The following is a 23,528-nucleotide window of genomic DNA, read 5'->3' as shown; positions in this document are numbered from 1 at the left end:
CCTTGTAAACTTGTTTATCATAACCTAACTGAAAAAAAAGCTTTATGCTAATTGCGGGCAACTATGTTCTTGTATATTGCATGTTTATAATAATGAATAAAATAAACCAAACAAATAAACAATAATGGAGATCATCACATTCTTTTCAGGCTCTTACGAGAACGGAAAGTACAGCTCGTGGAGTTTCAGAGCTAAAAGCAACGGGCAGCAGAATTCTGTGACAAGTTCGGTCGATTACGACGGATTCGCTGGATCATCAAAGATGATGTTCAAGGGAGGGATCATCCAAGGCGTCACGGCCAATCCTACCACGGTCACTCTGAATGGTCAGAGATGTAACAATACATACGTGGAACATGCACAGGTACAGTCAAGAAGATTATTCATTTCATTCAGCCGGAGGTCAAATTCTAGAAATTCATAAACAAAGCGTAATGATAACAACAACAATAATTTAATTTGTGAAGTTTCCATGGCGAAGAATGTAGTGGTTTCATGGTAGGTCCTACACCATGTATTCTCTCGTGGGCGTATGTTGTTCCTGAAAAGGACCGTCCAAACTCGACGTTTCGACAAGTGTTCCTATCATCTTTCAGGAGTTGATTGCACATTAATATCAATGTAATCGATGATAAAAGCCAGCCCAATGATCTCATCACCCGTGGGCTCCTCCCCTTTCTCTGTCCCACATAATTATATCCTACATAAATTAAATCATGGATGCTTATTGGTTTAAAAAGCATCATGTGACCAAACATATTCTCACTATTTTGCAATGATGTTGAAAATGAAACGCTCACTGAAAAAATATTACTATTCTGTAATGTCAATGATGGAATAGTGCAATGACGTCACAGATCATCGACACAGATCGCGCAATCTCTCAGGTGCATGCACAAATCCATGTTCCGCTGAGCGCGTAGCTTCAGGCCTTTAATTCGAAAGTATAGAGGGAATTATTCATCCTCAGTTGTACTGGCTAAGTTACTATTTTTCTCTCGGGGAAAAATGGTAATGCCAGTCCAACCTTGGACAAATAATTCATGCTATACTTACTCAAAGCCTGGTACATATATATTTGTATTCTAAACCAATAGGTCTGTTTTGGGTTCCCACGTCGCATCACTGGATGTTGCAATTACTCGATGAAATACCCGAAATTGCCTAGTTTCCCAACCAGTCATTTCTGTCTTTTTTCTTGACAGTTACTTGACGTTGAATGTCCGCCAGTTCCTTTCAACAAGCCTCTGACGTTGCAATGGGATTAGAAATCATGCCAGCACCTCTTATCTCCAAAAAGGATGGACGATCAATTAATGTTTTGATTTAATTCAAAGTTGGGTGATCAATAGAGTACATGTATGTGTATGGATTCAGTGATTGTTTACATGTGCCTGTAGATTTGTGTAGGCCTGTTGATATTTCCAACGGAATAATAATGGGTGAAAGCGTGTGTATTACCTGAACATCTGAAATATGAGTAGAGAGATAGATGGCTTGTTTTTATTTCCAAATCAATTTAGAAATTAAAAGTGAAATTAAAAAAAACCTTGAATTTAAAGTTTACGTGGTAAGCCAAGGTACATGTATTGCTTATGTACATGAATGCATAAATGAAACTGTATTGTCTTTCTGTAGCCATATGTATAATATGTTGATAAGGGCCCCATTTAACAAAGATCAGTGTCAGAAGTTTTTTCTACAAAAAATTTGAACAATGTCCTTTGTATGCAAAGAGAAGCGCAGTGAATTTTCAAGAAAACAATGATTGCATGAATATACATCATAGCTAGACATACTTTGAACAAACATGCATAATAGATGTAAACGTTGCTGGTTGTCCATAATTTGCTATTGATCGGATCAATCGTAACTCTTTGTAAGACGGGGCCCTGGTCATTGAAAAGGCTCTTTTATGAAGAGGTACATTAATCATGATTGGGGATGTTGAGTTATAAATATGAATTTTTCTCATCAAGCTAAAGAATATTTTTAAATTGAAAATAATAAACTTGCATGTATAAAGTGCAAACATAATTAATTTATCATTCCATTGATCGTACACATCATATAGGATCCGAGTCACTCAAAGTGATGCATTTTCCTTTCAAAGTTTGTATAATGTTGTAGAAAATATTTGAAATGTGTTAGAAATTGCAAAAAGAAAAATTTGTGCAATCTCAAATTCTTCAGGTAATGGGTGCTTTATACATGTATTTTTAGTTTTGTTCCCTTCGGTGAATGTAGAATTATAAATGGCTTCATATTGTGTCTATTTTTGTAACTTTTGTAAATTTCCATTGGATCATGCCTGCTATCGCTAATGATATTGTAATCGTGTGATTTCAATGTGTTAAAATTGTAGTGTTTTTTTCAAACTCTGCATGGTCAATATGAGTCGGCCATCCTCTGGGCCAGTGATTAAATTGAACAGCAGTCAAAAGCATAACTTCCTCCTAAATCAAAATTCATGGAGCATTAGTTTTCAACAACAAATTTTCGAGCCAGCTTTTTTCATTGTGAAACTGTTTCTACACTTCTGGGATAACTCTTGTGTAAAAAATGAAATTGGTTTTTCAATTCAATTCATGCATGAGTGAGCACGTAAACCTAAACACTTGCTCATATATTTTTAAAGTTTACAGGTTACATATCTCTTTTTTTTTAACCTTTATTATTGAGATTGCATTTTTGTATTTCCCGTCGTTTAATTCAGTGTGTGCTCACTGATCTTTATTATCTTGTGTTTATATAACTTAAAATAGACAACACATAAGATAGTCAATTACATACTGTATAGTGTAGGAACTACTGATCAAGATATATTGCTCAAAATCTTTTCAGTGAAAAAGATCTATACAACATTTTGATTTGGGGGAAATTAATTTTTGTGTTGTAGGTACTTAATTTGAAACTGAATCATCGTTTAAGGGAGCATTTCACGAAACTTTCAATTTCAAAATTGAAAGTCAATCTTTCATGTAGATCCTATAAAGCCAAGCACAACATTTTAAGCATTGCTACTAATAGTGGACTTGCCGTTGATAGCTGATGTGTTCATTGCTTGACATAGATATCATTTCCTTTTATGGACAGACTTCAACTCCATGATTACAAGAGAAGCTTGACAAATTATCAGTACTGATTATAAAGATGGCAACTAAGATGTATCGAGATGATTTGTTACATGAATTATATTTTGACTGTTGCTGTACAACTTGCGACTTTGAAGCTTTAACAGGACATCAACTATGCAATGTTTCATTTTTTTTTTTTTGCCCCTCTACAAAGATTTTGATCGAAGTAGTCTTTTTTTCTCTCTCATTTTGATTTATCTTGAATCCATACTTATTTTCTTCAAATGGATCTTACTACTGCAGATAAGGCCAGTTTACTGTATGAATTGTGCCACTGCCAAAGGACGGGTTGATAGCTTGTTGGTTCAGTAGTCCATTACATACATATCGTGGCTGGGTTGATAAAACCTCATATCTCAAAATTTAAAAATTTTGAGGGCAGCTTCGAAAGGCTGTTTTAAAAAAAATATAGCAATGGTGGCAGTCTCATATTGTCTGAAAACAGTCTCCCGATACCTGTGAAGAACTCTTGGGGCAAAAGAAGGTTACTACCCATGTTTTTAGTTAAGTTTTATTTAGATTATTCTGAGTTGCTGTAAAAATATTTAAATTCTGAGATACAAGGTTTTATCAGCACAGCCACGATATATCGTGAACAGAAAATGCACATCAATTATTTAGTGATTCATATCACATGAATTAAGCTTTTGAAAAAATACATTTCTTTCCTCAGAACAGTTGGCTAATGAAAGTATTACAAGAGAGTGACAATTCAAACTCACAGTAACCATGTTGACAAGAAAGCTTGGAAGACGCGAGCAGTCCATGTCTAGTGCAGACAAATGTGGTGTAACTGAGCTAGAAAATACAAGAAACTGCCACACCCGAATAACAAGTAGAGCCTATAAAACATGCCGTCGTTGCCAAATCCAGATGCTACCAACCAGGCAACAGGCCAGCTACTGCAGCTGCTGTAAGAGAGTACTTGCTTCTCTCATTCCTAAGCTTTATAAAGTGACCTTTATGATTTCAACCTATTAAAAAGGTTCCTTCCACATATACCCAAGCTATTGTAATACTTCTATCAAGAATTTAGGACTTGCCTGAGTCATGCAAATGAACATAAGAAAATGCTAATAAGCCAACTGCACTGCATAACTCTGTTTAGTGAAAGAGACATGTAAATGACCAAGACAAACTATTTGGATCACTGCACAGAAATATTGTTAGTCCCCAGAAATACATGTAGCATTTAGCTGGTCTTTATGACAACATATTATTATCTTCTGAAATGATAAGACATAAAAGAATGTAAAGCAAGTGGCACTTTGAATTTCAAATAAACTTTATTTCAAATAAAAGTATATACAAGCTAACAATGTATCAATGGTATAAGTATATTAAGTTTATGAACTTCTGATATTTTTTAAATATACAATAGTACTTAATCATACCAGAAAGACAAGCTTATCATAGGAAAGTAAATAAGATTTACTTGACTTAACTACCTGTTCTAGCTGGATTGATTTTTTTCAAGTATTATAATTGTGAGAAAGGTAATCACAATCATCATGATTATGTAATTGAGAAAGAGATACTGTGTTTTTATGAAATAAATTCACATTAATTTTGCAATTTGATGCTTGCAACTGTCGTTTTGCTTTTTGTTTCATGAGTTAAATGAGATGGAGTGATTGAGATGTCAGTGAAACTAAAAATAAAAAGTACCTTGAATACACTTTCATTAATTTTAAAATGAATACTCGAAATTATTTTCCTATTTTCCTAAAACGGCTCACTCTTGGCAGTATTGGTAAATGCAAGCATATGTACTTTAAAAAGAAACTCAATGTTTAATATGATGCATATTAATAATATTCTGATTTTATATAGCGCTTACATCTCTAAGCACTTTACAGTCATACTATTTCCCCAGTCACTGAATTCTGGCTTGCTGGCATTAAGTGTATGCACAATCTCCACTCGCTGGGGAGCATTCTAGCAATAAGCAGTCAAGACACTCTCATTGCTATGAAGCTGATGACATTGATGTTCGACTTGTACCATATTTCATACAGCTCATAATTTGCAATCAAACCATAAGCTATTTTGTTATAGAGCAGTCTTTGACAAAATTAAGGCACCAGAAACACCCTCAGATGGTGCAAATCCGTATCATAAATAGAAATGAACCTTTTTAAAATGACTATTTGGTGCTTTCAGGGTCCCTGGAAAAAATTTATCATCATGTATTATGAAAATTAAAAATCCAAAATATTTTCAATTTATACTGTTCAAAAAGCAAGGGTGGTACAAGGGGGGGGGGGGTATGACTGCCCCTAACCCATTTTTACTATTGATCTTCCAATATCAGCATCTCCAAAATAATGGGGGATTGGGAAGCCAATGAAACTTTTGTGCAGGTACCATAGCTCAGTCAATACATCGGTGGTCTTGCATTCTGGTAACCCGGGAGCCACTTGGTGCACTGCTGCCCTTTGGGAAGGCATTCATCTTCATGATCAGGTCCCTCAGAGAGGACTGTGAGCCTTTGGTCCTCTGGGCAACTTGTTTGCAAGCACTCTTGCTTCATTAGCAAACGGGTAAACAAATCACTACCAACATCACCATCATAGGCAGTGTAGACTGCCTTTGATCAAGGTGCAGTTCAATTAAAAACAATAATGAATACATTAAAGATTGGTATTGCAGCAGTTCAAAAGTTCCTTTCATAAATACCGACGCACCCATCCGCACCGAGCAGCAAGGTCTTGGCATCTAGCAAACACAGCGGAGTAGAGCTCTGCGGTGGGTCAAGGCAGGCCTCCAGTAATAAACGGCTGGAGTACAGATCCCAAAGACAGGTGTGGCCATTCGTCAAAGAAGCAGCTATGGTCTTACCAGGACACATCGACACGTCAAAGATTCTAAGGTGAATACGGTTTGTGTGATGAGGAAAAAGGTGTGTGAATAAAAAGAAATACAAATGAATATAATGTTAAAATGTTGATTGTGTATTAATGATATCAAATATACTAAGATAAATGATATCATATATACTAAGATAAATCCAAAAGTAAATATCTATATACTCTGTTTATGATTTTAGGCTGATGACGAGGTGCGAACCTTGAAACGTGTTCCGTTTATACAAATGTTATGTTCTTTTCATTATTTTTGCCTAAAAAGAAGTACAAATACAGAGAGTTTCTACATAATAAAGATAAGAGGAGAGAAAAGAACATGTGTCCAAATGGGCGCTTTCTTTGTGATATTGTTGATAATGTAAAGATTTAACATTTCATGAAATAGTCCATGATGCTAATGGTGTTTTTTTTTTAATCACTTAATTTTTTTGAAAAAAAACAAGCAATTTACGATGTGTTAAGAAGGGTTAGGGGCATGGGTACTTACTGGACTCCAGGCTGCATGCATAGAGCTGAGTAGTTCAACAGTGTGGATGAACGACCGTTCAGGGGATTGAGAACCAGGAGACTGCAAGAGGGTTCCTCAGAGTGGTCTTTGCAGTTACCGTGTTGCTTGCTACATGCTACCACGAACAGTAAACCCTTGAGTAAGGAAGTGGACATATAAGATGATATTAATCAATGTTTAAACTGCAAGGTTGTACAGATCATTTTCTTTGTGCAGTTGCTGTATTTGTAAATATTTCAATCACAGCAGTATGTATGGTCGTAATTCTCTTATAACAATAATAATAACGGCATATTTACCCAGGGTAGCCACTTCAGTTCCTAAAACTGTTCTCCCAGCGGGCCCTGCTATTATTATTACACTGGCTTTAGCACGGCTACCTAGATCGGACGCTCGAGCATTCAAGGAATTTCTTCCTACTGTGTACCCATTCACCTCACCTGGGTCGAGTGCAGCACAATGTGGATAAATTTCTTGCCGGAGGAAATTACGCCATGGCTGGGATTCGAACCCACGACCCTCTGTTTCAAAGTCCGGAGACTACTCCACTAGGCCACAACGCTCCACATTGAATTATTTGCAATTACTTTTGCTGCTTATGTTGTATTATTTTCAATGAATACTTAAATACATCATAAAAAAATGCAAAAAAAATCTGAGGCTTCATCTTACCGATTCTGCAGTTGCTTCAATAGAGTAATTCAGCTTCTGATCTTTCAAGCAAAACGCTTGAACCAATTGATGGGATGGTACATGCCTATAAAGACGGAAGAAAATCGCATTAGAGAACTGGGGCTGGTTTCACAACATGTGTTAAAAGCTACTGAAATCATTTGATTTGATATCTTTGGATGATAGTAAACTTGTTACAGAAATTTTGCATTTGGTATTCAATTTCAATTCAATTTCAATTTATTTGCTCATAAAAATCCATACAAAAACATACAAATACAAAGTATCAAATTCACAAAATAGAAAAAACAAAAACAACAAATAGAAATAAACATTGGATTGAATATGAGAGGGACAGCAAGAAAGGAACAAGCCTTGTGATTAGCTGACCCTATAACATAATAATTATACAAAGACTTCAATAACAAAAATAGAAAAAAATCACTAAACTACAAGTCTTATAAAACAGGACCCAGATTCATCTCTTCTTGTTTTTAAATTCTCTTCTTTGGTACAAGGAATATTAATATTTCATCATGAAACGAATAGGTAAAGTAATATCCCCAGAATTTCACGGAAACACATTTTTTCAGGCAAACAAAAATTATTATACATCGAAAAAATTATTATATATTGCAAATCATAAAATGAATCCAATACAACAAAATTGTGCATAAGTGAAAATAAAAATCTGCCATCCACCCTGTTTGCAGTGCTTGCCAAGCTTTAGTTCCAAAATATTTTCTCATATGATGGTCATATCAAGTCAAATTCAATCCAAATTTACACCAAAAGAATGTTAATAAAGCTGGTAAATGGCATGGGATAGCAGAGTCCATATATTGTAATCAAAGGACACCTGTGCCCGGCTGAACCTCTATCTCGATCTCCATTATATGAACATATGTTTTCTGATACACGCAAGGGGTCCCTACCGAACAAATAAAATTTAAAAAGTTTTCATAAAAAATAGTCTCACATTCTTCATTTTGATTTCAAACAATTTCATTTTATTTTCATATTTATCTATTCATTCAATCATTAATTGATTTATTAATTCATTTATTTATTCATTCATTCATTCATTATTATTAATATATATTTATTATTGTTATTATTATCATTATCTTATTATTACTATTATTATCATTATTATCATTATCACCATGATCATCATCATCATCATCATCATCATCATCATCATCATTATTATTATTATTATTATTATTATTATTACTTCTTTTTGGGGAGGAGGGGGCTTACCAGAGCAATGCCTCTGAGTTGGTCATTCCAAGCAGCATGTGATCAGCACCTTCAACTACTGTCAGTGAGTTTATTCTTTCCTTCAAGGCTGGCAAGGTCATGACTGGAAAGTCCTGCTTTTCACTGAATAGATTGAAGAAACATTAAAACAATTCTGTAGAATGTTGCACAATAAATATTTGTGACAATGAATGTAACATACATGCACATGTATTTACTGCTTTATAAATATATTTTTTAATTTGGTTATCATCATCATATGATGAAAAGTGGCCCACTCTACCAACCAAGAAATGATGAGATTCATTCCGTATCACATCAAAATCATTTGTATCATCTTTCACATACTCGTACTGCTTTTTCACATAATACAATTATTCCGTTACTTAAAACATTGGGGTATTTTTTTTTTCTAAGGTGCATATATTTCACATCGGCATATCTATTGGATTTTTGATAGGCAATTAAAATCAAATTGATATCAAATATTTTTAGAGACTGAAATGGAAGGAGTAGATTCCTACCTGTTTTTCGCATCAAGCCCTATGACTTGCACTTCCGAGCCAACTGCCTCTTTGTGGATAGCTACAGCAGCCTCCTTTCCTTGAAGAACACAGAGGGATGTACAGGATGTACCATCGACAGGAGACAGGACTGGGTACTCATTCCATCTAGCTTTCTTACAGTCCCACCTGATCAAACTGGTGATGTGAAAACCGGGTATTGGATTTGGATATCTTATACCTAGGTCACATTTGCTACCCGGAGGCCGTACGGCGAGTCGAAAACAGCCGCTTTATTCATGTTTTTTTCAAACCACCTATAAGTAGCTGAAACAAAAAAATGATAAAACGGCTGTTTTCGACTCGGCGTATGGCCGCCGCAGAGCAAATGTGACCGAGATATTAGATCCATATAAATCATATCTAACAATTACCTTGGACACTTAGTAAAGAAAAGTTGGATACAAACCAAAATATGGATTTATTCTGTCAAAATGTCTAGTGCGTGTAAATTCTCAATGGCATTGGTTTATTTATTGAGAACAAACATAAATCCACTTTTGTTTTGAGTATACGCATATTATGTAGACTAGTCACCATCGGCTTATTGGACATTGTGGTGTGCGCTTGAAATAAAAGCTACATGGACCCAATACCATTTTTCTATAGGGCATATTTATATGTTACAGCACACAGGGGGAAATTAAAAAAGGGCACAAAAATATTGAAAGGTTATGGTGTTTCGGACACAATTTTACTCATTGATGCAAAGCTCTCCGACTTTGGAAAGTCTGGAAGTGAAGACTCACAAACAGGGAGCAATCAGAAGCACTTCATGCACTAATGTTTAAGAATGTTGCTACACAATTTAATACAGGATTGTCGTGTCTTGAATTGTCTTTGGGTGAGTCAGTGCATGCAGACTTGTTGTACTCCACCGTCTCTGTTAGATGTGGAGGTTACTCAAAGATCATTCAGATTCAGATTTAAATTTACCCATTCATAAAAAGTTTTTCCTTACTTTAAATATTGGAATAAAGTCTCTCCAACTGAAAATAATCAGAAACATTCCATACATAGATGCTTAAGAATATTAATATAAAATTACGGGATCGCCAATCATGTATTGTCTTGAGATGATTCGGTGTATGTAGACTTGCCATACTCAACAAACTTTGTTAAATGTAGGGTTCACCAAGCAAGCAGATCACTAAATTCAATTGCTTTTTATGTAATTTTGTTTCGAAAGAGTCTAGCGACTTTGTCAGCATTGTGTTGACATTCACTTAATTCGTGAGTGGAGAGGCTATATTCACGCCAAAGTTTGTCGGTCATGAAACTTATTGATGCACATGCAAAATAATCAACATCATATTTGATTTCAGCCAATCGAATATCACGATTTCAGTTACGATCAACGTCATCTCACTTGTTATTGATCAGAGTTTTATGAAACGAGAAGAGTACCTGACACTGTGAGACCTTGCCTGACCTCCAACCACAAGAGCTTCAATGACATCAGTCATGCCTGGCAGTACTGCACACATGGTTACCTTCAGGGCACTCTGGAATGGAGAAAATACAGTGTAGGCATGAAGAATATCAACCAGGAGGGTGTTTCATAAAGCTGTTCGTAAGTTAAGAGCGACTTTAAGAACGACTGGTGATCCTTTCTTGTGGTAAATGGTACAAACCATTGGCGATGGTTTAGCGCGTAAGAAAGGATCACCAGTCGTTCTTAAAGTCGCTCTTAACTTACGAACAGCTTTATGAAACACCCACCAGCTCAACATAGCGTAAAATACACAGACCTGGGTCCCGTAACACAAAGATTAGCAATGATCGTAGAACATATTTCTATGATTGATTCCATTGACTACAATGTACAATCAATCGTAAAAATCAAGTGTACGATCAATCGCTAACCTTTGTGTTACCGGACCAAGGATTTGCACAAACATAACTGTGGAACATCCTTGAAGAAGTACTCCAGGCTAAATAAGAGTAAATGTCACTGAGCAATTTGCTGAAAATTTCATCAAAACCTGATGACGAGTAGCGAAGTTAATGAATTTAAAAGTTTAGCAATATTTTGTGTAAGCAGTTGTATACACCTCATGAATATTCATTAGATGGACCGATGTCATATCCCCACTTTTCCTCTTCTTATGTTTTACATGAAATCATAATTGTGTCTTATTTTCATGCATGTGTGTATCATATGTCTCCCTTACAATACAATCAGTTGCAGCAATGAATATCTAATGCATTAAATTAGTTGTCAATCCAATAATTTTAATTCTTGGAGGGCAAACTTTGACTAAACATAATTTCATATGATAAAATAAAAAAGAAAAAGTTGGAATGTGACATCATCGGTTTGCAAACTGAATAATCAAGACATGCATAGAACTGTTTCACTAAAATAATGCAAATCTTTAAAATGTCAACTTTGTTATTCCTTGTTCAATTTTGATTAAATTTTCAGTCATGTGTTAATATGATTTTTCTCTATCTGTCCAAACAATATAAGTTTTAGCCTGAAGTACCACCTTAATTAACACAAATTTAAGCTCAAAATCCATTAGCATTCGCATGAAAAAAAATTTTCATCTAAACCTTTAAAAGTCTTAGCAAACCTAAGCTGTTGAGCATGAATTAGTAAAACAATTTCCAATGTAATATGTGATACATCCACATTAAAAATGTAATAAAAAAGAACCGAAATGACAATTGATGTAAAAAATAACCAAATAAAAGTAATTTCAGGATAAAGAATAAATAACAAAATCCATAGAATAGATTAGTTTACCTCATTTGTACTCCATGAACACAGAGCTTGAAAACTCTTTCCATCTTGGTCATTGCAAAGTACCCAGAATGTGATTTCTTCATGGGAAACGGCAGCTATCAGAGGTTCTGCTACATCTTCAGTGACAAGTATTGATGAAACAATACTCTGGACTTCTAGTGAGTGCTCCGATTTGGGCTGAAAGTGATAAATTTAATTGATTGATAATAACAATAATCATAACAATAACAACAACAATACATACAGTGCACTTTCCATCTTAATTAGTTGCTCAAGGTACTTCAGAGCAAATAAGAGATGAAAAAAAAAAAACATTACAGGTTTAAACTTCAAAAATGAATACATAAAAGGTTGTCCGTCAAAAAGCACCGTTATACAGGTACGTCTTCAGGATGCCCCTGAAGGTGGTCACTGGAGTCTGGGTTTTCAAACTCGGTGGAAGAGAATTCCGCAGGGTTGGCCCAGCATGAGCAAAGGCCAATTCCCCATGATTTCTTTGAAATCGAAAGCTGTAATAGGTTAGAAGTTGAGCATTGTAAAGTTCCTGTGGGTTGGAACCTTATGATTACGATGAATCAAAGATTTATTGTAACTTGGGGAGATTCCATTGATAATATGAAAGACCGAAAGTATTTTGAAGACTTAAAGTTCCCTCAGGGGGGGGGGGACGGATCCATAAAGACTTTTGAAGATAAGGATGATGTAACATTTACCATCAGAAAGTCAAGTTCTACATGAACTTTCCAGCCTCTGGGGGCACTGCAAGAATCTAGTGATCAATTGCAAATCTATCTGGGGTCCTTAAATCTTACATCTTGTAATTAATTGCAAATTTGAGTTTGATTAAAAAGTTAACTTTCTGCAACAAAAAAAGATGTAAGCTCCTTGGCTACAGCTCAATAGCATGTGACACATGGGGACCATGCCTTCCGGGGGAAATCTTCATGGTATAATGGTACCCTTATTGCAAAAATCACAGATATCTTGATAAATAACTGACCACTTGGTTTTACAAAGCTTTGACCAGACCTGTCTGACCAATAGCATTGTAATTACATTAGTACAATTGAATTTACAAATAACTCAGTGATTATTTCTATTTTACAACCTCGTCCCTGAAACAAAGAGCTCAGTGATCGATTGTTATGTGATTTCTAGGATTGATTGCATTGACTTTTATGTATGATGGATCGTGAAATCAGCCCCATGATCAATCGTTTTATGTTACAGGGCCCTGGACAAACTGCCTATAAAAATAGCTTTCATCGAAAGTCAACTTTTGGGAAGATTAAGTAGTGTGTATGCATGATACTAACCTTGAGGCAACCTTTGAACTGGAAGCATTCTTTGACAGCAAACCCATCTTCAGATTTCTCTTTCACAGAATGCCTATCAATCTCGGATCCATTTTCCAAGGAGTCTGTGCACTGTGATTGTGCTTGAGGCATTTCGGCAACCTCCGGCGGAGTCCCAGTAGCTGCATCGGCCATGGGGGATCCCTGGTTAATGTTGCTGCAAAGGCTAGAAGGACCTCGGGGAAGACTGGACGGGAGGTGCTCTGTGAGGGGTTCTTTGTCCTTGAAGTCATTGGCAGAAGGAGTCCTTTCAGATGCACACTTATTATCCTCCCGGACATTGTTGAAAGGGACATGCAGTTGGGAAAACACATTCTCTGAATCCTGATCATGCCCTTCTGGAAGATTGTGTTCATATTTGATGACACTGTCAACAAATCGTGTCCCATTCTTCACAAGAATGTCACTAACTTTTGAGTCTATAATGGGATCATCTTGCAGAGTTGGCAGGATATGCTCATTCCTATCAGGATCTGTTGGGGGTGAAATATCACATCCATCGAAAGATAAACGGCCTGCATGGACGTCGTGTTGACTGTCCAAGTCTCGATGTTCAGAATCAATATTGACTGGAACCTCTGGTACAACATCTGCAAGGTACACTTCCGACATCCACTGCTGTTCATTACACTCCTGGATATCTTCAGGGTGTTGCCTATGTTCCCCACTTTGAACAGGATCCATTTCATCCCCATGTTGAGATGCAGTTGGCCTCAAGGTCGGGCTGCAAAGTGCATTCATAGGTGTGGAAGATGGAGAACCTGGTGACAGACCAACAGGGCACTGGGTGGAGTGTCCAGGACTACCAAATACCTTTGGCAAGGCAAAGTTACTTGGGACCTGAGTCTGTGTGAACTGGCTCTCCAGTGGATTATTCGTCATCTGAGTGATAGAGAAGTGTTTACTACCTTCACACACCAAGCCTGAGGAAATTGATATTGTGTCTTTGGTGTAATTCCTCTGTGAGGCCAAACCCCCTGTAAGTTGACAAAGAGATGATGTAGATCTGTTTCCTTCTCCATTAGGCAATGCGTTATCAATATAAATAGTAGTTGGCTCAGAATGATCACAATTATCCTGCCTTTCATTTTGGTATTCATCTTGTCCATTGTTTGAATTAAAATGGGCTCCTGTTGGAGAAGTTATGGTTGCTTGTGTAATGGTACACTCCGAGTCACTTCCCAGTTTCTTGCGAGAGGTTTTTCTTCCCCGCTTCCTTTTAGTAGTTGATGCTTTGCGCAAAACTTTCATCTTCCTTGGAGGATGTGATTCCCTGTCATGTACAGATTCACTGATTTCTGTTTGTCTACCTCTAACAAAGTCCTGAGATTGTTCTATTGATAAGCAGGCAACATTATTACCCAATTCCAAGTTTTCTGAAGACACAGTTTCAGACCCTTCCTTTCCTGCCTGGATCTTGCCAGCATCAGGCAATTCGGTATGAACTGGCTCACTCATCACACCATTGGGAGTTGTCCTCGTCACAGACCCTTTTCTCCCCCGAGAAGTTTTAGACAAACGCTTCTGTCCAAGAACCGGCGCAGAATGTAGATTTGGTGAGGGTCTCGACATGCTCCTGGTCTTCCTGACATAGTATTCTGCAGGGTACATGAGTCCATCGATCCAGGTGTGATTGCCCTCCTGGCTGTTCTGTTGCGACACCACAAAATCCTTCAAACTGATGTCATCCACCGAGAGATTGTCAATGCTTCTTTGGTTCTTTCTCCTCCTCGTCCTCTTCTGGGTATCAGTCCTTCCCTTTCCTTCAGGAGAAGTATCAATCATTTGAGAAGTCAATTCTTGGGAGTTAACCAGAATGTTTTGAGAATAAAGGTGGACCGAAGATGGATCAATGTGATTGGTGTCCTGTTTAGCGTCATTGTTTCTCAATATGCACTGTGCATCTTCATTGTGTACTATTCCCCCATTTCCAGACGATCTGGATTTTGTTTCAGCTATGTCTACTTCTTTAACATCAGTTGCCTGACAGCTGCCCTTCATTTCATATTCACTGTTGTCTTCTTTTTCACCTGCAATATGTTTGGATGAACTTTGGAAATCATTTTTCTGTTCATCAATTTGAGGTGAAGGCAGTCTATCTTGACTGCAATTAGTTCTCATGACATCTGAATAGCCTGTGCTAGAATTCTGATTGGATACGTTGTTCTTTGTTACTGTCAACGGCTCAGGATCCTCAGGAAAGGTGCTTGGAATGACATCTGGATCTTCTGCACCTTCGTCATCTGGCACACTTTGGACTGTATCTTGATGACCACCAGACACCATCTTGTCTTCATTCAACTTCACATGCAGAGGGTTATTTTGGGAATAACCTGGTTCTGATACCATCATAGATGGGCTTTTCTTGACAGTCACTGCTCCAGAATAAGTATTTGATGTGCTTCTAGGATGTGCCTCTTGTACTCCTGTCGATTCCAAGATTTCAATCTCATTGTTTTGACTACACCTACTGGTGGTCTGGGTCTGAAATAGATCTATTTGAGTCTCGTCAAGTATAATAACAGACTCCTGTGATATATCCTCATGCCTATTCATCCTGAAACCCGAGACAATATTTGGTTGTGGCTCCTTTTCCGTTTGATTTGTTGTCGTGGTGTTTAGTCCATAAGAGCAAGCAGCCTGCATTGGTGCACATGCTGCACTCATTTTGTCATATGAGGCACTGTCATTATTGACTGGAGAATGGAACAAGACCTCAGTGGCATGCTGAGATTCATTTTGTTCGTCTGTATCAGCAAAGAGATCAAACTGGGTATCCTTCTCAGGTTCGGTGAAATCCCCAGGATCTGATTTTGTTTTAGATTTGTCAGTAGTGATGTCCTTGTCTTTTTCCCCTGACTCACACTGTTCTGAATTCAGGTGATCTGTTGACGCAAAGCCTTCATTTAGATCTGTTGACTGGTAAACACCAATTTCTCCAGAAGAAACTACCACTGGTTTCCATTTCTGAGATTTGCCACTCCTAAACAAAATCTTGTTGGGTGCATCTCCAGACTCCTTCAGTGGCCTGCTTGCATTCTGGATGTGTGGCTCAGGGGACATACGAAAGTCATGTTGTGGGTTCACTCCAAGACAAGCATCTCTTGATATTGCACTGGCCACCTCAGTCCCTTGTACAGCATTGTGCCTGCTGCTTGTTGGTGTTGACTGAGGTGACAGAACGAAGGACACGCTCCGACGCTTACCTCTCTTCTTCCTGGAGGTGGATCCTTTGGGTTCTGAAGACAGACATAGTTTGTTGTCTTTGGACAGAGATGGGCTGCTTGTATTCCCAGTGGTGACTGTGGATAAGTCATCTGCTCTCGAGATGGTGCACTCCGGAGATCCTCCAGTTGACTGCTTCCGCTTGTAATCGGCAATCTTTCTGCTCACATGCCTTTTCACTCTTGCAGCCTTGTCAGATTTCTGTTTGAATTAAATATTAAGGTACTCTGATTAAGCAAATTCTACAAGCAGTATTCAACAATTGTGTTGAAAATGTGATTTTAAACATTTGCTCCAAAAGCATCTTAGAGGATGTATGAACACTGTCACCGTTGTTGCCTTCCTTAATATTTGTTTGAAATGGATCAGCAGCCTAACTCTACAAAATATTTAGGGAAAGTATTTGCGGACCTTATATGTTAAATACAACCACTGTATATGACAAGTGTATGCAGAAACTACACATGTACAAAATCTCAGCCATAAAGGTTTACTTTTAAAGGAGTATTGTGATTCCTTGGGTTTTAATGGTTTTCACAATACCATCAAAAGATTCCCCTTAACAGATAAGCCTAATTCACCACATTCTCTCCATAATAAATTCATTGAAAGAAGCAAAACTCCACATATCATAAATACTGTGAAATGGGCCTCACCTCAAGCTTTTTCTGCATCTGTGCATACTGTTTCTTCATCTGAGCTAGACGTTCTTTGATCTGTACAGTGAAAAGTCAAATGAAAGATCAAGAATTAATAAATGCACATATACGCTCCCAGTCATTTTTCTTTAACTCACTTATACCTGTAAAAACTAGAGAACAATAGATTCAGTTCACTGAATGTATTGTTTTCTGGTTTTGCTCCAAAATGGGGAATATGCAAATGTACTTTTGCAAATTTAACATATTTGTTGATCCACTTTGTACAGAAATATTTGAAAAAGACAATTTTTTGCATTCAGTACGTTACAAAAAAGAATAAAGCCATCATGAGATATTTAGAGTATACAATATTTCATTCAATCCTCTTCATTCAAAACTGAAGAAATTTAGCCCAATTTGGGATTAGAGCCTTGATGCTCTGTAGCATACCTGTATAATATCAATGTTATGATCAATTTTATCAACCACAGGTTTATGGTAACGTAAACCATGTACTGAAGAGTTAGAACTGGAGCCCATTTTACAAAGAGTTATGATTGATCCAATCAATCGTATCTCTATGGAAATCCACCAGGGTCATAATTTTTTCAAAAGGAAATTTGCAAAATGTCCTTTGAAAACAAAGGAGAACACACCAAATTGTCAAGAAATCAATGAATTTATGAATATATACATCATATCTAGAATTTTTTTTTTGGAGCAAACATGCATTTTAGATGTTGACGTTGCTGGCTTTCCCTAGTTGTGGTTAATCAGGTCAATCGCAACTTTTTGTAAGACGGGCCCCTGATCTTTAAAAAAAATCATCTTTACCGTATGACCATTTGAAAGTTTATGTGGGATAATTTTACAAAATTTGGCACCATAGAAGGTTTAGGTACTACTGGATATATCAGAAAAGGGTGTCAAAACTAAACTAAGCACAATATCTTTTATGGGAAAATATACAATCAATGACCACAAAAAAATCCTGTCCTCCAAGTAGATCATATCAGAAATTGATTGGAAACTTGATGTTTTAGGACCATGCATCTCTGGGCATTATTCACTTGATGATAATGGGCAAAACTGTCATTGGTTAGCTTACATATTTAAAGACATTGGGCATCATGAACAATAGCAAATAAAAGAAATTCTTGAAATATAACTTCTCTCTATCTCACAATCTATCTTCACTTTAATCTTCGAACCTCCTGCTTCAAAAATATACATGTAGAAAATAATTTTAATACAAACACATACAAATGCATCTAGAGTTAACGCTTCCTGATACAATGTTGACAAATGCATATGGAAAATTGCGTTGTGAAGGCACATGTATACAAATTAGCCTGTTCAATAATGAAGCAGAAGTGAACCACCTACTAATTCACTACTTTTTTAAGAACAATTACATGGTCCGAGGAACTAAATTCAGCTACATGTATCTTTGGATTTACTTCCAAGTGATACAAGTTTTGTGATGATTAATTCCACTATTTTCTGAGAAACAATCACAAAAGTTGAGTTTACCCTAGATTATAATATAAAAATTAGTGTTTTCATCAACATAAGTAACACAATCCTTCATTTGAAACCCAAATTTACCTCTTCTTTGGTTAATCCAGCTGAAGGGCTTGCCATGGTAAAAAAGTCAGCGGTCCATTCAGATGTGGAATACTTCTCTTCAATGTTGCCTGTCAATTTCTCTTCAATGTCCCCTGTCAATTTCTCTTCAAGCAGTTATTCAGCTCAATGCAATGAAACAATCTATCCTGAAAGTAAAATAAGATATACAAAATACAATAATACTGCACTGCAAAACATTAAAAGGTAATGCATAAATGATTTTGGGCTTTGCACTTATTGGCTCTAGAAAACTTCCTCCTAATCTTTTGTTTTGAAAAAACAATTTTGCAACAAATTCTCTTTTTTTTTTCTTCAAACCTCAACTTTCCTAAGGTAGAGTATTGCATGTAATCCTATGATATTATAACAAATAAACCAAAGCTCTCTACTCCCTATACTACTTAAGTAAAGCTTTTCCATAAAAATCGTGTTTACCGGTACTTTGGCAATATCTCCAAACTACCGGGGGCTCTGCCCCAGACCTCACGCATTAGGGGTTCTTCGTATGTAACCTTCAAAGGACCCTTCCTGCATTAAGCTTTACGTTGAAGCACTGGTGTACAGGAGGGGGGGGGGGGGCCTTGGTCCAACAGCCAAGGGGAAATAAAAGAAAACAAAGGAGGCAATGAAATGAAACGAATGAAAAAATAATGAAATATGATATGTTATTTGCTGAATATAATGTAAAAATATATCACATAATTAGAATTTCATTTCAAATGGCCATTTTTTCTGGCTCGCTTCACTCGCTGGTGACAAATTTTCCCACATTTGCTATGTTGTGCCCCCTCAAAATATTTGGTTTACTACACAACTGCGTTGAATAAATGTGTTGTGTATTAAAATCTATATAAAACTACCTGCTCTTTGATAAAAGTAACAGACAGCTGTGTAAGATTCAAATGGCTCTAATATCAAGAGGTTCCAGGGCGGAATACTAGCAAACAGATAGAAGGGTTTGGGCCATGGCCCCAGAAAGTTCTACAACCAAGAACACAAAAAAGGAAAGCTGCAGAGTTATGTCCTGGGTTGAACATCACAACAGCACTTTTAGAGGGATTGATGGTGTAGTGCCACTGTATGGTGTACTCCGGGGGCCGATTGCACGAAAGGGTCTTTCCAAGGACCGTCTTTCGTGTCACCCATCTTTTATGATGCGCTATATGCGAGGTGTTTGTGAAATTTATGATAAAAAAACAAGATTCATTAGCTTGCTTTTAAATCAAATTTTACACAATTTCATGATAAATCCAATCATTTTATAAACAAATATTTTCTTTATTTTAACGGACGAATAAAATATGTTTGCAGATAACTTATTTAAAATGCGTTTCACATGGCGCATCATAAAAAATGGGCAACACGAAAGACGGTCCTTGCAAAGACCCTTTCGTGCAATCGGCCCCAAGACAATATCAAGCATACCCTGTAGATCTTTAGGGCAGTTGGCAAGGGGTTGTACATCTGGAGACTCATACTTTACAAGTCACCTGTGCCACTCTTCCTCGGCTTCTGCACAAGTTCATCGATGTAGACCAAATAAAGAAGAGGAGAGAGAATTCCTCCTTGACATACATCTTGTCGGATAGGAAACCAGTTGCTCTGTCTGTCCTTCCATGCAACAGCTCCAAGAAGGCCTTGATACAACTGTTGAAAAAAGGATGTTCCAGAGATAACACGTCACACCCTCATGATAGAGATTGTAAAGAAGACCATCGTGCCACACTGTGTCAAATGCCTTAGCAGCGTCGAGGAATGATGCATATGTTGTTCTAAATTGTTTAGTATTAGCTTTGATGATAAGGTAAAGAGGCTGCTGTTAAGGAACAGGAGTGTTCTTCTTGGAAACCACTATGCAGCTCATCAGAGGTCCCTCTCTGATGAAGCTGCTCTAGAAGTTTAGGTTTTATAAGCAACTCCAATACTTTGCAGAAGGTAGATGAAAGGGTTATTCCCCTGTAGCAGGAAGGATCTGTAAGAGGTTTACCATTCCCAGTGTTCCACTCTTCCCAAAATTTGGGAAATTTCAGGAAATTTTGACTTTTTCCAGGAAATGTTCGGGAAATTAAAAAATTCCAGGAAATTTCGGGAAATCCGAAAATTACAATTAAACAACAAATTAAACATAGCAACTATCAATATTCAGGTACTCCTCCTGAAGAAACTTACGCAAAACTCCAAAAGGGTAATCTTAGGTCACTTTTCACGTTGATGATGTCAGATTTTAAGGATATTGGCTAGTTTTTTAGATAATGACAGTCTGCGAAGTATGGACACACGCAAAGTTTGGTGTAGGGTCTACGTTAGATCTAACAGTTGCGGCAAGTTCCCCCAAGTCTGCGCAGTCCCCCTAGTCTGCGCACATGCGAATCTGCGCAATTCTAGTAAAATAAGATATTGTACGCAACGAACAGACTTTACACGTGCAATACATAGATATTCATTAAAAAATCTGACTCAAAATGGTGGAAAAATAATGAATTTGGGGCATTTCATGTGACAGCCTCAAAATGCAGCCTTTCTCATCAAAATCCCCTAATCGTGTGCAAAGTGAATGGTTGCGCAGACATGGGGTATGGTCAGTTCCCCCATGTCTGCGCGGTCTCCCAAGTCTGCGCACCCGCGTATCTGCGCGATTCTAGTAAAAGAAGATACGCAACGAGCACGAACTTTACACATGCAATACATAGACAGGTATTCATAAAAAATCTGACTCAAAATGGTGGAAAAATAATGAATTCAGGGCATTTCATGTGACGGCCTCAAATGCAGCCTTTGACTTTGTCATCAAAATCCCTGAATCGTGTGCAAAGTGAATGAGTGCGCAGACATTTTTTTTCAATCTGAAAATGACTGCCCAAAGGTTTTTTCAAGAAAATCTTATATTTTCTTTCATTTTTTAATGAGAAATTTAGTACACTTACTCTTAATAGTATAAGGAACACTGCACTATTAACCAAAAGATTTTGTGAAATAAGAAGAAATTCATATTAAATCTTAACTCAAATTGTTAGGCGCACAGACTTGGGGCCCACCATCAGATCATACCATTTTTTTTTCAATCTGAAAATGACAGCCAGAGGTTTTTTCCAAGAAAATCCAATATTTCTTTCAAAATTTTATGAGATATTTGGTACACTTACTCATAATAATACAAGGAACATTATTAACTGAACGATTTTGTGAAAGAAAAAGTACCGTATGGGTACTAGTATTCAACCCGGCATAATTCAAAGATTTTGACATATTCCCCAAAATATTTAGAAATAGGGAATTTATCTTAATTTCACACCTTTGTTATTTCCAGGGTAATCTGTTGTCGATATTTTCTTTGTCAATCTGTCGACTGTATGCGCGGAGGATCGAATTATGCGGCGATGGCCTTTTGCACTGAATGGTACTAGTATTCAACCTAGTGAGGATTGATAGCAAATCTCAAAAGGGTTTAGATTGCTAAATTAGATCTAGATCTATGTAAGTCTCTGGCTTTGATTAATTCCCTGTTTGGTCTCATCTCAAATGGTCTAGTCCATAGTCGGATGGGACAAGGGCAGATTGAGAGACAGGGCCATCATTCATCGCTAGGTTGAATACTAGTACCAAAATCCGTCGCCGTATAATTCGATCGCCTGCGCACACAGTCAACTGGTTGAAGAAAAAAATAACGGAAAAAGAATAACCAGCATTTGCTCTTGGAAATAAGACGGGTCTGAAATTCAGGTAAATTCTATATTTCTATATATTTGAGGAAACTCTCCAAACGGGTTGAATACTAGTGCCCTTACGGTAATTCATGTTAAATCTTAACTCAAATTGTTAGGTGCGCAGACTTGGGGACCACCATCATACACTTTAAAAAAAATTAAAGCCTGGCTGTTGAGTTTTAATTTTATCTGGCGCTTCGTAGGTTGTTCTCATCATCTTCTAAAAAAGGTAGATTAGACCTACTCCTGATATAATACAAAGTATGCGGCTTTATTAGGCTAGGCCTACGCCAAATTATAAAAGTTAGTGTGTGCAATTATTTCTACCCCTTATTGGCTAAAGTTAATTCGCGCCGCCGGCAATGCCGTCGCTTCGGACGGGGTCTGATCGGCCTACGGTAGCTCATGGAGCGGGCAGCCGGTGCGACGGCTGCATGAATGCTGCGGGGACTTATTCATTGCATTCTCACAATATTCTGCGATGCACATACCGTAAAAAAATATCCAAATTATTTTTCATGCTTACCTTGGCCAAAATATATTGCCAATCAATGCAATCCAGATTAAATAATTTGCCAATTATTTTATAAAGCAGTAACACCATCGCATCCGCTTGCATTTGGCCATTTTGGGTCCATGGCTCAGCTCATCGATATCCTCGCAATACCGGTACTAGTAGGCGGCAAGTAGTAAGAATTCCAAAAATTTTCTGTAGAATCTGATTTTTTGTGCTTATCCCCCTATTTTTAGGGTGCTGAATACGAATCTGCTTGTTGCCAAATTTATAAATGTCGTCTTCGACCGTTGCCATGGCAACGGATTAATTTCTCAAAAATAGCATGTATTCCCCTGTAAATGGTAGATAAACATGATATAAATTAGCCAATAGATTGATTTCAAGGTTCCAATTAAATACAAATGAAATTAAAGAATATTTAAGATCATCAAATTGGTTCCAATTGGCCCGTTGCCATGGTAACGGCTCATTTTTCCTCCAGAAAAGTAAAATTTTTTATTTAAAGTTGTAGAATCTGTTTTTTGTTTCATTTTCCCTGCGTTTAGGGTGTTAAACATAAGAGTGGTTTTTGCTTAATGTATAAATACACTCTCATTCCATTGCCATGGCAACCAAATAATACCTAATTTGGTAAAAAAAGAAATAACATGGTAAAAAAAGACAATGGCGAGAAATACAATAAAAGCGACCTAATC

At 37.1% G+C, this 23,528-nt stretch overlaps 2 protein-coding genes across 6 annotated transcripts in view; one reads left to right on the top strand and one right to left on the bottom strand.

The window, feature by feature from the left end:
• The window catches only part of LOC129269080 (lysosomal alpha-glucosidase-like), a 29,276-nt gene extending 24,564 nt beyond the window's left edge, over window positions 1-4,712 (top strand). For both annotated transcript variants that reach the window (XM_064105305.1, XM_064105304.1), the window contains exons 16-17: window positions 150-364; window positions 1,206-4,712. In XM_064105305.1, the coding sequence (XP_063961375.1) occupies window positions 150-364; window positions 1,206-1,268 (278 nt within the window). In that variant the 3' untranslated portion in view covers window positions 1,269-4,712. The remainder of the gene's footprint in view (window positions 1-149; window positions 365-1,205) is intronic.
• Window positions 3,329-23,056, bottom strand: LOC129270122 (uncharacterized). 4 transcript variants are annotated; one of them, XM_064105299.1, is made up of 12 exons: window positions 22,843-23,056; window positions 20,038-20,259; window positions 18,592-18,758; window positions 16,999-17,058; window positions 13,079-16,543; window positions 11,763-11,939; window positions 10,418-10,515; window positions 8,972-9,148; window positions 8,448-8,570; window positions 7,185-7,269; window positions 6,492-6,646; window positions 3,329-6,004 (listed from the first exon to the last, which is right to left on the bottom strand). In XM_064105299.1, the coding sequence occupies exons 3-12, from the start codon at window positions 18,625-18,627 to the stop codon at window positions 5,794-5,796; spliced, it is 4,587 nt and encodes a 1,528-aa protein (XP_063961369.1). In that variant the 5' UTR covers window positions 18,628-18,758; window positions 20,038-20,259; window positions 22,843-23,056; the 3' UTR covers window positions 3,329-5,793. The 4 variants fall into 4 exon arrangements, with proteins under 4 accessions (XP_063961369.1, XP_063961373.1, XP_063961372.1 ...); XM_064105303.1 differs by having other exon boundaries at window positions 20,091-20,259; window positions 22,843-23,004; XM_064105302.1 differs by having other exon boundaries at window positions 20,103-20,259; window positions 22,843-22,981.
• Window positions 23,057-23,528: the final 472 nt, after the last annotated feature.

The sequence above is a fragment of the Lytechinus pictus genome, chromosome 10 (genome assembly GCF_037042905.1).
Source record: "Lytechinus pictus isolate F3 Inbred chromosome 10, Lp3.0, whole genome shotgun sequence".
NCBI lineage: Eukaryota > Metazoa > Echinodermata > Echinoidea > Temnopleuroida > Toxopneustidae > Lytechinus > Lytechinus pictus.
Note: the sequence above shows the minus strand (reverse complement) of the source record. Positions and strands in the feature narration are given on the sequence as shown.